Here is a 12,896-nt window from a genome sequence, read left to right as displayed (position 1 = left end):
AAATTAGTTTGTGCCTGAGGTACTACAGGCACAATGAATTGTCATTTTCTTGAACCTATATTCATAGGGTGCCTGATAGCACCGACAATTTTCACAGTCTGTACAGGACATCAAGGCAAGAAAGTTTTCTCAGTCACTATTTGCTCGTCTAATTCTTCTTTCGATGTTACAAGGAATCGAAATATGGCATTTTCTGTCCTTAATGTATGCAATCCCATTGATAGCTTCGCAGTTGCAAATGTAATTTATTTTTACTGCCATTTAATTCTGAGAGCAATATATACGATGGAATGGAAATGATATCATGGAAACAGTCAGGGTTAAGACTTAACTTTTCCTTTATAAAATGGATATCATAACACACGTCTATGTCGCTTATGTTATTTGTGTATGCGAGCGAAGCGAGCAAGAAAATTTTACGAAATGTACTTTTATTTGCATAAAATTTGAAATCGAGGGGGCAATTGCTTCTCTGTGCACCCTGCAAGTGCCCTTAGCCATCTGGAAGAAAAATGCAAGAAACACTTGAAAACTAATTCCATCTTGAGTATCCATTTGTCCTGCTATTCTTAAGAGTCTTCTAGTCAGGTTTCTTTACTTCAATGTTTGCCCCCTCTAGATTGGACATCCTTCCAAGATTGGGGGGGGGGGGGACAATGCCCCTGCCCCCCTGTGGTTGCAGCACTGTTTGTGAGTGCCTCATCATAAATTTCACGTTAACACTCATTGTCACGTTTAGCTAGATGTGGCAGAAAATCAACGCTAAGTAAAAAAATCATATATGCACTCCCTCTCTCTATCACATGAATCGCTATTACCAAAAGGTAGACTTGGGAAACAAAAAATTATGCTGTTGAAACTTCATAGCAACACATCCAAATACATTAGGAACTTTTAATACAAGACTACTCAAAATGTCACAACTGTTCTAGAAAATTGAACTTTGAAAACTGCAAAATCATTTCACGAAGTCTGAATCTGGAAGGAAATTTTTCCCCAAATCCTGATACGACATTATATGGAATTCCACACACCTTCATAAATCACAAAATCAATAAATGTCTTTGTTATGTTGCTAGACTAATACAGGATATAATTGTAAAGATTAGTGAGAATTCCAGGTCGAAATGTGTTCTGTATTTTTCACAGGGGGGGGGGGGCAAAGCAGGCTCTCAGGGGGTCAGTTGCTCCCCCTGCCCCCCTCTAGCTACGGGCCTCCCTCCCCCTCTTGGAAAATCCTGGGCAGACCACTCGAATGTCTGCTATTTCCACTTGTTAAGAGGAAAAGCTCACATTCAACGATATGAATCTCCTTTTCATTATCAAAACAACAATTGGCGGCGAACCATAAAGGTAATTCTCGTCGTGTGGGATAGAATTATGTGTCTTTTGTAGTCGTAAGGTCTGTGGTATGAGCTTTTACATTGAATTGGAAGTGACCTTGACGTTTATCGCAGAGAAATATTGTCCCCCCCCCCCCCCTCCGTTGAAAGATCGACCCTGACGTTTGGCAAATCTTGCGATAACTACGTAAAAATTTCACGCTTCGCCATTGATACAAACTTAGAACTGGATACAATTCACCAATTGGAAATTGTCTTGATTTTCCAATTGGTTCCAGTTGAGATTCACATTGAAACCAATACATTCTGATAGAATCCGATTCGTTCCAATTGAAACCGATAGAGCCCAATTCATTCCAATTGACATTTCAATTGGAATCAATAGAAAATTCGTTGTTGGTATTTTTCAGTAGAGAGATTGATTTATCTTGAATATTCGTTCCAGTTAATATTTTTAGAATAGTATGGACGTGTTGGTCTTTCCTCAAGCAAACTTATCATTTTAGTTTTGGGGATTGAACCCGACCTCTAGATTGTCGATGGTGACCAAGCATCACAATGTCAATTGCAATCTGCTACGAAGAAATAACAACGGACTCCAGTCTTGAGAGATAGATAATATAACAGCGATGAGAGTTCATTCACTGAAAATTTGTCACTCAATGAGATGCCGATTGGAAGGACAGACCCCCCTCCCCAAGAAAAAAGGTTGTTGCCGAATGGGCACGGTGTTTAATTTTGATGTTAATGGACCTCAATATTATTATTCATAATTCTAACAATGACATTTCTTTTCGATAGACCACTCATATTTCTTTGACACGTTTTCATGAAACAAGAACCATTTTGTTAATAGATCATCATCAGTGCTTGAAGAGCGTGTGTAAAGGGGGGGGGGTGTAAGGGACGCAAGGGGGTGTTATCCCCAACCTCAGAAAAAAAATCATAAAGCATCCCCCTTAGCTAGGATAATTTTTATAAGCATCATCCTCCACCTTCTGCATTGTCTTCACATTGATCCATGTAAAGATTCTGCCTTCTATCCCCTAACTCGAACAAGCAAATTCGCATCTAGGAATTTTCACTTGGAGCAATGTATACGCTCCTGGGCTCCACCTCCTGAGTTTTTGGGCCCTTTCGAAGTAAAACATAAGTGGCATGGACAATGTGAGATATTTATCTCTGATCTTATTTCAATTTCATATTGAGACTACGTTTACGATAAACTGCGTAGCTATAAAGGTATGGGATGAAATAATTTACCTATCGATGGCCATCTGTGAGTAAGTTAATTCTGTACTTCGGAGGAGACCCATTATGTCAAGTTGCCCGGGCCCCTCTGGCTGAGACAATACGCCACTGCTTATTATAGCAGACGTCATATGGTATGTTACTGGGAACCAGATTTCTGTTTCGTAAATCCATTCTCTAAATAAGTGACACTATCTGTTGAATTTCTGGAATCATATAAAATTTCAGAAGTACAGAGACCGCGCTTTCCAGAATTCACCAGCGTGCATCAGACTGGTGCACCAAAAATGACGTCAAATTCGGTGAAATACGGAAAGCTTCATGCCGCAGTAAATGAAAGCTAGATTTGCAATGCGCGCGCATATTCACGTTTATTAGGAAAACATCACGGAGAGAGAACATTGCGTAGGTTGGTAGTAGGGATGGCCAAACGGATCCGGATCCGAAAGTTCCGGATCCGAGAGTTTCGTATCTCGTATCTTAAAAGGTATTATGATCTTCGATTACAAAGAAATTTTTCATTAGTTAGTCCTACAATAATTTTTTCAAGTGTTGTTCCTAAAATACTTTGCTACGCATCGGCTAACACACTCGTGCACAAAAATAATCTTACTTGTTTAACATAAAATGTCAGAGGTGATTTTGTAAATGCCATTGAAACGAATATGTATTCATTCGAATGTATTGGAAATGGAAACACACATAAATGTGAGACATTCCATTCCATTCCAGGAGGAAACCTTTAACACATAGAACAAGATAGAAATGTTATACAAAAATAATACAATTGTTCTACAGTTACAGTTACAGTTTTACAAATTAAAATAAAACATTAGAATATATGCAGTGTTATATAATTACAAAGTGTAAGACTAACAAGGTAGGTTATCTAAGTGTCCCCCTCCGATTTCCATGAAACTTGGCAGGTGTATAGTGGTGCCCAATGGAAGAAATGTGTTTTTTTGTTTCAGCTAAAAAACGGTTTTAGGGGGCAAGGCCCCCTCAAATGTCAAGATGAGGACAAATTTAAGTGAGGATCTGACCTCTGTTTCCCCCTCCGATTTCCATGATACTTGGCAGGTGTGTGTATAAACGGGCCCAAAGGAAGAAATACGTGTTTTTTTGTTTCGGCTAAAAACTGTTTTAGGGGGCAACCCCCTTCAAATGTCAATATGAGGACAAATTTAAGGGGGCATTTGACCCCTGTGTTCCCCTCCGATTTCCATGAAACTTGGCAGGTGTGTGTATAAACGGGCCCAAAGGAAGAAATACGTTTTTTTTTGCTTCGGCTAGAAAACTGTTTTAGGGGGCAAGAGCCCCCTCAAATGTCAAGATGAGGACAAATTTAAGTGGGCATTTCACCCCGATTTCCATGAAACTTGGCAAATTTATAGAGGGGCCCAAAGGAAGAAATACGTGTTTCGGCTAAAAATCTGTTCTAGGGGGCAACCTCCCCTCAAATGTCAAGATGAGGACAAATTGAAGTGGGGATCTGACCCCTGTGTTCCCTCCCGATTTCCATGAAACGTGGCAGGTGTATAGAGGGGCCCAAAGGAAGAAATACGTGTTTTTCTGTTTCAGCTAAAAACTGTTTTAGGGGGCAAAATCCCCTCAAATGTCAAGATGAGGACAAATTGAAGTAGGATCTGACCCCTGTGTCCCCCTCCTATTTTCATGAAACTTCGCAGGTGGATAGAGAGGCCCAAAGGGAGAAATACGTGTTTTTTTGTTTCGGCTAAAAAATGTTTTAGGGGACAAAACCCGCCTCAAATGTCAATATGAGGACAAATTGACGTGGGGATCATCTGACCCCTGTGTTCCCCTCCGATTTCCATGAAATTTGGCAGGTGTATAGAGAGACCCTATGCCCCCTGTTTCTTCCTATGCCATATTTACGTGGTTTCGGGGTCGGATCCCCACTTCAATTTATCCTCATCTTGACATTTCCGGGGGGGGGGGGGGTCCCCCTAAAACCGTTTTTTAGCTGAAACACAAAAACACGTATTTCTTCCTTTGGGCCCCTCCATGCACCTGCCAAGTTTCATGGAAATCGGAGGGGGAGACTTAGACCTCCCTTGTAAGTGTATTAATTAATTACAAATCGCGCACGCGCGCCCACACACTATAATATATGTGTGTATGTATGTATTAGCAGGTAACAATATGTTATAAACACATTCTTACTTTCCAAAGAAGCGCATGTGGGATGGCAAAACGGATCCGGATCCGGATCTGAAAGTACTGGATCCGGATCCGAAAGTACCAGATCTGAAAATTCCGGATCCGAAGAATTTTAGGATCCTGATTTCGGATCCGCTGGGGTCGTTTTCACGTTCAGAAGACACAACGGCGCTTATGGAGAAACCGTACAGTGTTGCCAATACAGCGCTAGCTCATGTAATGGGAAATGATGAGCTTCCTTCACAATGTAGGTGTTACATATTTTATATATATAATGATAGTTATATGTAATTATTAATATTAATATTATACTGTGAACATTACAGTTCATTACATTTCCCATTAGATTTAATTTAATACACAGGCACATTTAATATTCATTCGCCTTTCTCTGTAATTATTTCATAGAATAACATTGAGATATGGTAATGTGTTACATATATATATATATATATATAAATTCATTATTTTCTATGAATTTATGTGTACGTTGGAAACTGAAAGGTGATCTTCATTTTAGTATTAATGTCGACAGTAATGTAAACAAAAACAACGTGTATTTGCGACAGCACAATGTTGCTCACAACAGCAGCATTGGAAATAATTGTCAATTATTAAATTAAAGTAACTGCAATTCTATTATAACAAACTGAATGAAGTTAATATTTTTACTGAATGGAAATAAAATAACAACTCGAAAACTTGGTGGTGATTAGCCGGAATGCTGCGGTGAGTCGGCTCAAGATGGCCAGACAACGTCCCCTTACTTACTTTAATTTATATAAAAATATGTAAACAAGTTACCACTTTTTTGTGCTCACCATCGTATTCTCTACAAAATTTCCTGCAAAACTGGAGGTACCGATTTTACGTAAGCTAAATTTGTAAATCGAGAAATTTCACAACAGCGCGCTCGTATTTCCCATAAGAAAAGCATTGTCCATAAGAGCCCATTGTGTCTTCTGAAGGTGAAAACGACTATAGTTGGGAGGCGCATTTTCTTTTACCAGTCAATTTGTGAATGCGGTTTCATTTCTTGCTCTCTGATTGGCTGTTGGAAAGTTACGGTGCTATGATTGTGAGAATATCTTGTTTGCGCTGTACATTAGGTTAGGTTAGGTAAGGTTAGATTAGAAAGCAGCAAATTTGCGCTAAAATTAGGAAATAAGACATTCTCACAATCACAGCACCGTAACTTTCCAACAGCCAATCAAAGAGCAAGAAATGAAACCGCATTCACAAGTTGTCTGGAAATAGAAAATTCGCTTGCGGGAGCAGCCGCTATGGCACTGTTGCCAGTCCACTACATGCCCAGCCTATGTGGAGTAAATGACCCAAGATTGTTCAAGGTTGAAATTCCTAGTTGGAGAGGGGCACTTGCAGTGGCGTGCCCAGCATTTTCGAAAGGAAGGGTTTGGTTTGAGTTGGTGTTTTAAGTCCACTTTATGCACAGTAAGGCTAATCGGGACTGGACCTACAGTTTAAAGTGGAATCCGAACCACTTGTGCCTCCACCGGGTATCGAACCCGGGACCCCTTGATTACAAGGCGAGGACGCTACCACTGCGCCATCGGGGAGGCCCTCGAAAGGAAGGGGTTTTGTATTCCTTTTCTTAGTAGTCAGCCCTCATTTTGTCATATTTTCCTACCTTTGACGTTCTTCTCTTAGGAATACTGGGCCAAAGGGGGGGATATAACCCCCACCAACCCCCCTTGGGCACGCCCTGGGCAGTTGGGTACAGTTTTGGGATCGGAGAGGAATGCTTGTGTTGAAATTATACAGTAGGTGGGGGGGATGCTTGTGCAAATTACCTTAGCTGGGTGACTGTTTTTCGAAAATTTTCAAAACTGGGGATAATCCCCTCGTCTCCCACCCCCCCCCCACTTCGACCACTGCTGCTGAAATGTGTTATATCATGTAGGGATTTCTTAAAATGTAACCAACACTGCGTGATCCATGTTTGGTGACCCAATTAAGACCAAAACTATTTATTTACGAAAACGTTTATAATAGCGTAAATTTCTAGTGTGGGCAAAAAAAATAATAAACATTATCGGGAGATTAACTTTTAGTGGACGGCGGCCAGGGCCGGTGGCAATGCTACCATATTCGATGATACTACCGTGACCAGTAATGCGATTAGGGGTGGGCGTGGGGGCATTTGCCTTAACTTTTTGCTACTTTTGCCCGTATAAAAGGATAGTGAACTGTCCGTAACCCCCCTGAGTTTTGGCATCGTGTCCCCGCAGTTTTGCGTGAATCGCACTTGACTACATCTTTGACTAGAAAATTCGATTACGTAGTAATTTTCGTGAATCACCCTGCTGGTCATCAGAGAAATTACCAGATCAGAAATCATGTTGACCAAGGATCTGGCAATAGTGTCACCGAAAGGATAGTAACATTTTATTTTATCAACAGATAACGCCACAATCTCTAAAGAAGTCGGAATTTGTGATTGTGTGTGTAAATTGTTGTGTGTAGTTAATGCCTAAAATTTGTGTGAATAGATGTAAGCGTCTACACTAGCATCAGTGGCATTTGAGATTGTTAATGGTGAACTAACTACGTTACTCATACGAAAAGGATTTAAGTGGGGTTAGTGAAGGTAAGACCTGGGAGTCTTGCAATTCATATACACAGTTTTCTAAAATACTTTAACTTTAGCTTCGGAATGTGCTAAGAAATGACAGTTCAAGATATATAACGTGTAAGGCCAGTTATCTGTGTATCAAATTACGTGTAAGGCGTGAATTGTGTTCAGTACCACTCTTGCCAACGCCTACATACATGAATATAGCCAAAGTATTGTGCCAATTCGTGGAATTGGCTAATCGAAAGTTAACATCCAATATATTTCGTTGCTACTGTAACTAAGTTAATTATATATAATCGTCTTAATGGTTACGTTGTAGTGCAATTAAATGTGCATATATTCGGAAGAATTCACTTTTTTCAACTTTAATACTAAGACACATTCCTGTTTCCCTATATAGGCCTATACTTAAATGGAATGAGGCCGAATTTTTAGCTGAGGTAGATACTGTAGTAGAGTAAATGCAGTATATTATATCATCTCAATGTAGCACTAAAAAAAACCAAACGGTAAGAAATTTTCGGTAACACTTTACTATACCTGAGACGGATTCCTTCAAATTTACAGGAGAAAGTACTTACGGAATTCATTTTCTGGAGTGTTGTTGATGTTCAGGAATGTAGTTTTGGTCCATTTTAATGCTAATCCATGTGGTTTTATACGAAAATCTCTCTCCAACGTGCTATTTCTGCTCCCGCCATTTGCTTTTTACGAGAGCGCGATATTGCTGCTGCTACAAGCCGATGTTGTCCGTATATGCTAAATTGAACGAAAGGAGTGCTAATGGAACCTAACCTAACAGGCCTAACCTAACCTAGTAGGCATACCTCGTAAGTAAAAAAGTCAATTTAAAATTCCTAAAGTGTTTTTAATGTTAAAAAAATTATTTCCGACGCGCTATTGCGATCAACGGTAAGCTACCGCCATGTTGTGTGTGGAAATAAACAAGAACAGTAAGTACTCGTAAATGTAAGAAATATACATTATTTTCGTTACGAATTCCATTATTTCACCTAAATAATTGTTCCGGAATGCAGTATAGTACGTTAGCAATGTCAAAAAGTGCGAAAGGAATCATTTCCAGGTGTCTCAGGTATAGTAAAGTAGTACCAAATTTTCAATCATTCTATTAGTTCAATGAAAGCATCATTTACATACCAGTACATACATACAGAAGGAATACATTTCAGGATTACCACATTATCCAATAAAATCGTCTGCAAAAGGCTGTATATTCAACTGATGATATGGGACACTTCTTCCAGAATTGAATTATTTGTTTTCTGCTCACTTTATGTGCAAGTGTGTTTATTGGACTGGACATACAGTTCAAAGTGAAATCTGAACCAATGAAATTTACCGCTATTGTCAAACTATAGGATAGAGAATTTTATGTCATTCTTTTAACTGAAGTTACTTGTTTAAATTGTAGGATAAGCGAATGCTATTCACACTAAAAAATATGAGTGAACCATAAATGAGAACATCATGCTGTAGCCAGTGTGCTATGAAATTTCATCATAACATGAATTCCAATTTGCAGTAGGTTAATTTTTAAGGAAGTTTAATTTTTTCTTTGGGTAACAAAACTATATTCACTATTAAATAACATTTTCATGTGTAAATGTGGTTGTCTGTGTAGATCTCACTGTGAGGTCAGACTCCATTGTAGATTAGTCTGATGAAATGTCTCACATTTTAGAGGTGCAAACACTTACTTCCTCTTCCAGATTTTCACATCCACACCCAAACATTGTTGCACAATTTGTTGCCATACTCTCTTTAGTGAAACAAAATGCAATAAATTTATAATTTTATTCTGGAAAGTACAATTGCAGTGGCTCCTGAAGCCAGAAAGGAGGGAGCCTTGAGCCCCCTCAGAAAAAAATCAGTTTTTAATGCTTCCAATGTTTGAGTGAATAATTTATTGTTCTAATTTGTCATGTCATTGAGCAGGTGCTGATTCACTGTTGTTTGCTTTCCTACATTTCATTATTGCATCAAAGCACAGTTGTATCTTAAAAGTAACAAGTAGGAAATAAGTGCAGATTTTTTCAAGTAATGGATTTTTATTTCCATTAATATTCATATACTGAAGCATATATATGTATATTTCATGGTGCATGTTTACAAGTATCTTTTTTCACATGGGGATCAAATGTGGGCCTTGACGTGCCCTCCACACATCACCCAATGGAAAATCCACTTGGCAGGCCCTGGTTTTGTGGCTTGAAGTTTAGTTTAGTTCATTACAATTTCTCTTTTTAGTTCATTTTAAAGTATAAGCGCAAGTCAAATGAAAGTTAGTCAAGCTGATGTTTTATGTGGGAAACAAGTATATTTATTCTTATACAGAAAGAGAACCATGGTCATTCCATGTCAAATGAACCAATTTTAAAATAATTGATTGCATGACCATTTTAGAAAAAAAACATTTTTAGTACATTAGTTTGTACATGTTTCTAGATATCAAAACCAATCACCAGTTAAAGATCTCACCACACCTTCATTGTGCAATGGGCTGATGTTTAACATTCACTAACTCCAATGTCATTTTTCAAATTTAAAATAGTAACGTAGATATTTCCATGTCCTGAAATTGGAGAAGAGTTACCCATTGCAATTGTACATATGCAACTTAGGTGCTGCCATCTGCATTAGCTTTGCCTGAGCAGCCTCATTCCACATTACTGTGATCAATTTGTGTTACTGTAAGAATTATTTGTGTACCAAAACAGGTACTAATTTACTATTCTTCGGACAGATTTCTTCATTTTTACAGAAGAAATTACTTACCGTAATAAGTTCCTGTAGCATTGTCTAACATCGGGAAGGTGTTTTGTGTGATGTGGGAATGTATGATAGGGGAAATTCATGTTCTTTGTTGAAAATTAATTTTCCGACTGAGAATAGCCTTTGGCACGTACACCTTTGTACATCATCACGCATCGTGATTGTGTTTTGTTCATGTTCATTGGGTATCCAGTGTTTCAAACCGTCTGTGTTTGCAATGAAAGTTAGAAACATTATATTTTTTTACTTTAAATTTCCCACCGATTCTGGGACGGATAGCCCCAAAAACCATTCATGGATAGCCCTACGAACCATTAAAATTTTCTTCGTAAAACAATGTGAAAAAGTTTTTTTTAAAAAAAAATAGATCACATCAGCTATGTTCACGGGCATTTCTTGGGTTCCGAATGTTGAAACACTGCATAACAAATGAAAATCGACAAAACACAAGCACAGCGTGCGATTATGTAGGAAGGTGTACGCGCCATATTGTGTCTGAGGCAAGCGAAAAGACTACGAGAAAGAAGTACTTGTAATGTGAAAAATTGCAATTACTTTGATCAAAAAAACGTGAATACACCTTAAGGAATGTTCCGCGAAGCAAATAGTTCAGTACAAATGTCAAAAATTGATGAAACAAAGAAGTCATAGGTGTCCGACGAATAGTAAATTTTTACCATGTATTTATGTATGTTTTTTTCTGGAATTCTATGCAAAGCTTATACATAATGTAGGAAATAAATGTATTTTGTGCACAATGTATTGTTGAAAAATATGATTTTGTTCCTTTACTTCACAGGTTACCAAAGCAGATAAAATGATTGATATAACTGTGAAAACTTTAGATTCCCAGAATCACAACTTCTCTGTGCCAGATGATGTAAGTATTTTATAGAGAGCTTGTAAAGCTGTAATTTATCTTTCTTTAGCTGTAATCGTTGCAGATGCTCTCTTTGTTTATTGAAAAGTTAATGTACAATAAAGTATAATCTGTTTTGTTTTGATTTAAGTGTTGTTGAGGCATTGCATCTACTACAATTCAGTGTTTAAACGGATGTGATTAATGATATATCTGTCCAACCTAGATTTTCATGAAATTTCACAATTTTAGTATTAAGAAATGGGTCTCAAACTTTTCAGAATCCAGGCAAGAGATTCTTAGCCCCCTACATGTATAGAGACAGTGAATGTAGAATGAGCTGAACAGCAAGTAAGAAGGAAATAGAAAACACTGAACATGCATTGCATAAACTTTAGATTTATATGGCCATGAGCTGCATTTTGAGATGTAGACAAAAATGTAGTGGAAACGGAAGTGAGTGTTCAACGTGCAAAGTTGCCAGATCAAGATGAAGTTACAGTTGCATCTCTCGCCAAACTGTTACTGTGAATTGTTGGGTGGGTGGTGTGTGTGTACGGTGGAGGGGGGTTATAATGCGAGGAGGGGAATTTACTGAATGGGCTTGTTCTGGTCAGGGGTTGTGGCTGATATGCAGGTCCTCTTCCATCGTTCCATTACAAAGTTTTTGGTGTATACCCGGAAGCAATGCTGGCCAGATGTATCAGTTTGATTTTACTTACTGGCACCGTTTCGTACTTTTCAGGCATTTAGTCTTTCCCGGGGTCTGCATAAATACCAGACACCACTTTCACAGTGTCTAATTACCCTGGAAATTATGCAACATTCAAATTTTCAATTTATTTTTCACCAGTATTATATGAAAAACTATTTTGTAATTACACAACAGATATTTTCATATTCTGATGTAATTGTTTGTTTGATTGATTGGTAAAAGGTAAAGTGCTCCCCTGTGCTATGCACCATGCCATGAAGGCATATAGGGGGTGTGGAGTTGAGGCCCCATACTGTCTTGATCACGGCCGAATGTGGGGGTGATGTGATCAGCACCATGCCCCTGGCCACCTTTACCCCCCAGAGTTTCCTCCAGGTACCCGCTGGGTGGATACCGGAGCTGCTTGAACAGGTGGAAAAAATTCCGGTTTTCCCCTGCCAGGGATCGAACCTGGGCCTCTCGCATGGTAGTCAGATGCCGTAACGACTGGACTACTGCGGCTGTTGTTTGATTGAGTGATTGATTTACTTTATTTTACTTTGCTTTTTGTCCCACTTGTATCTAATTTGCGAAGATGGGGATGAGTGATGACATGATGAAATTGACGAATGGACACTCACAAACATCCAGGCTGAGATTCAAACCCGGGACCTGGCACTGTAGGGTGATGTGCTAAGCACTCCGTCACGGGGGCCTGACTGATTTAATTCTTGAATATTTTAAAGAATATTGATGCTTAATGTTTCGAACAGTTTTCAAGGACTGGTATCTGTGATAATTAGTAAGCATATCTGCATTTTTTTAAAGTTGTTAAAGCCCAGCATATATGCACCATTTCTTTGTGCTTGATGGTTGTCATCCTAAGCAGCCATGTTTTGTTTTCATGTCAAAATACTGTTATGCTGATTCTTTTTCAGTCACAGTGTCTGAGAAAACATTTCACTACTTTTCTTCTTCATTGGAAACCACAGCCATAAATCTTAGGGTTTCTCAACAAACAAAAAAGAAGTTCCCCTTCCTAGTAGCCGAGCCTCTTTTGTTTCATAGAATAGACAGGTGAACACCTGGTATATAATTTGCTAAGTGGCAGGAGGGAAAAGGGGTCAAAATTATAGTTTTAACTAATATTGGAAAAATGGGGACAAGACCTGACAACAT

At 38.6% G+C, this 12,896-nt stretch overlaps 1 protein-coding gene across 5 annotated transcripts in view; it reads left to right on the top strand.

The window, feature by feature from the left end:
- Nucleotides 1–7,171: 7,171 nt before the first annotated feature.
- LOC146005211 (large proline-rich protein BAG6) overlaps nucleotides 7,172–12,896 on the top strand; it is a 78,484-nt gene continuing 72,759 nt past the window's right edge. For 3 of the 5 annotated variants that reach the window (XM_083144277.1, XM_083144276.1, XM_083144273.1), the window contains exons 1-2: nucleotides 7,172–7,383; nucleotides 10,964–11,044. In XM_083144277.1, coding sequence (XP_083000403.1) covers nucleotides 10,982–11,044 — 63 coding nt within the window. In that variant the 5' untranslated portion in view covers nucleotides 7,172–7,383; nucleotides 10,964–10,981. The remainder of the gene's footprint in view (nucleotides 7,384–10,963; nucleotides 11,045–12,896) is intronic. The other 2 variants (XM_083144274.1, XM_083144275.1) reach the window with 2 other exon arrangements.

Source organism: Lepisma saccharinum, chromosome 23, assembly GCF_977018435.1.
Source record: "Lepisma saccharinum chromosome 23, izLepSacc3.1, whole genome shotgun sequence".
In the NCBI taxonomy this organism is placed as follows: Eukaryota; Metazoa; Arthropoda; class Insecta; order Zygentoma; family Lepismatidae; genus Lepisma; species Lepisma saccharinum.
Note: the sequence above shows the minus strand (reverse complement) of the source record. Positions and strands in the feature narration are given on the sequence as shown.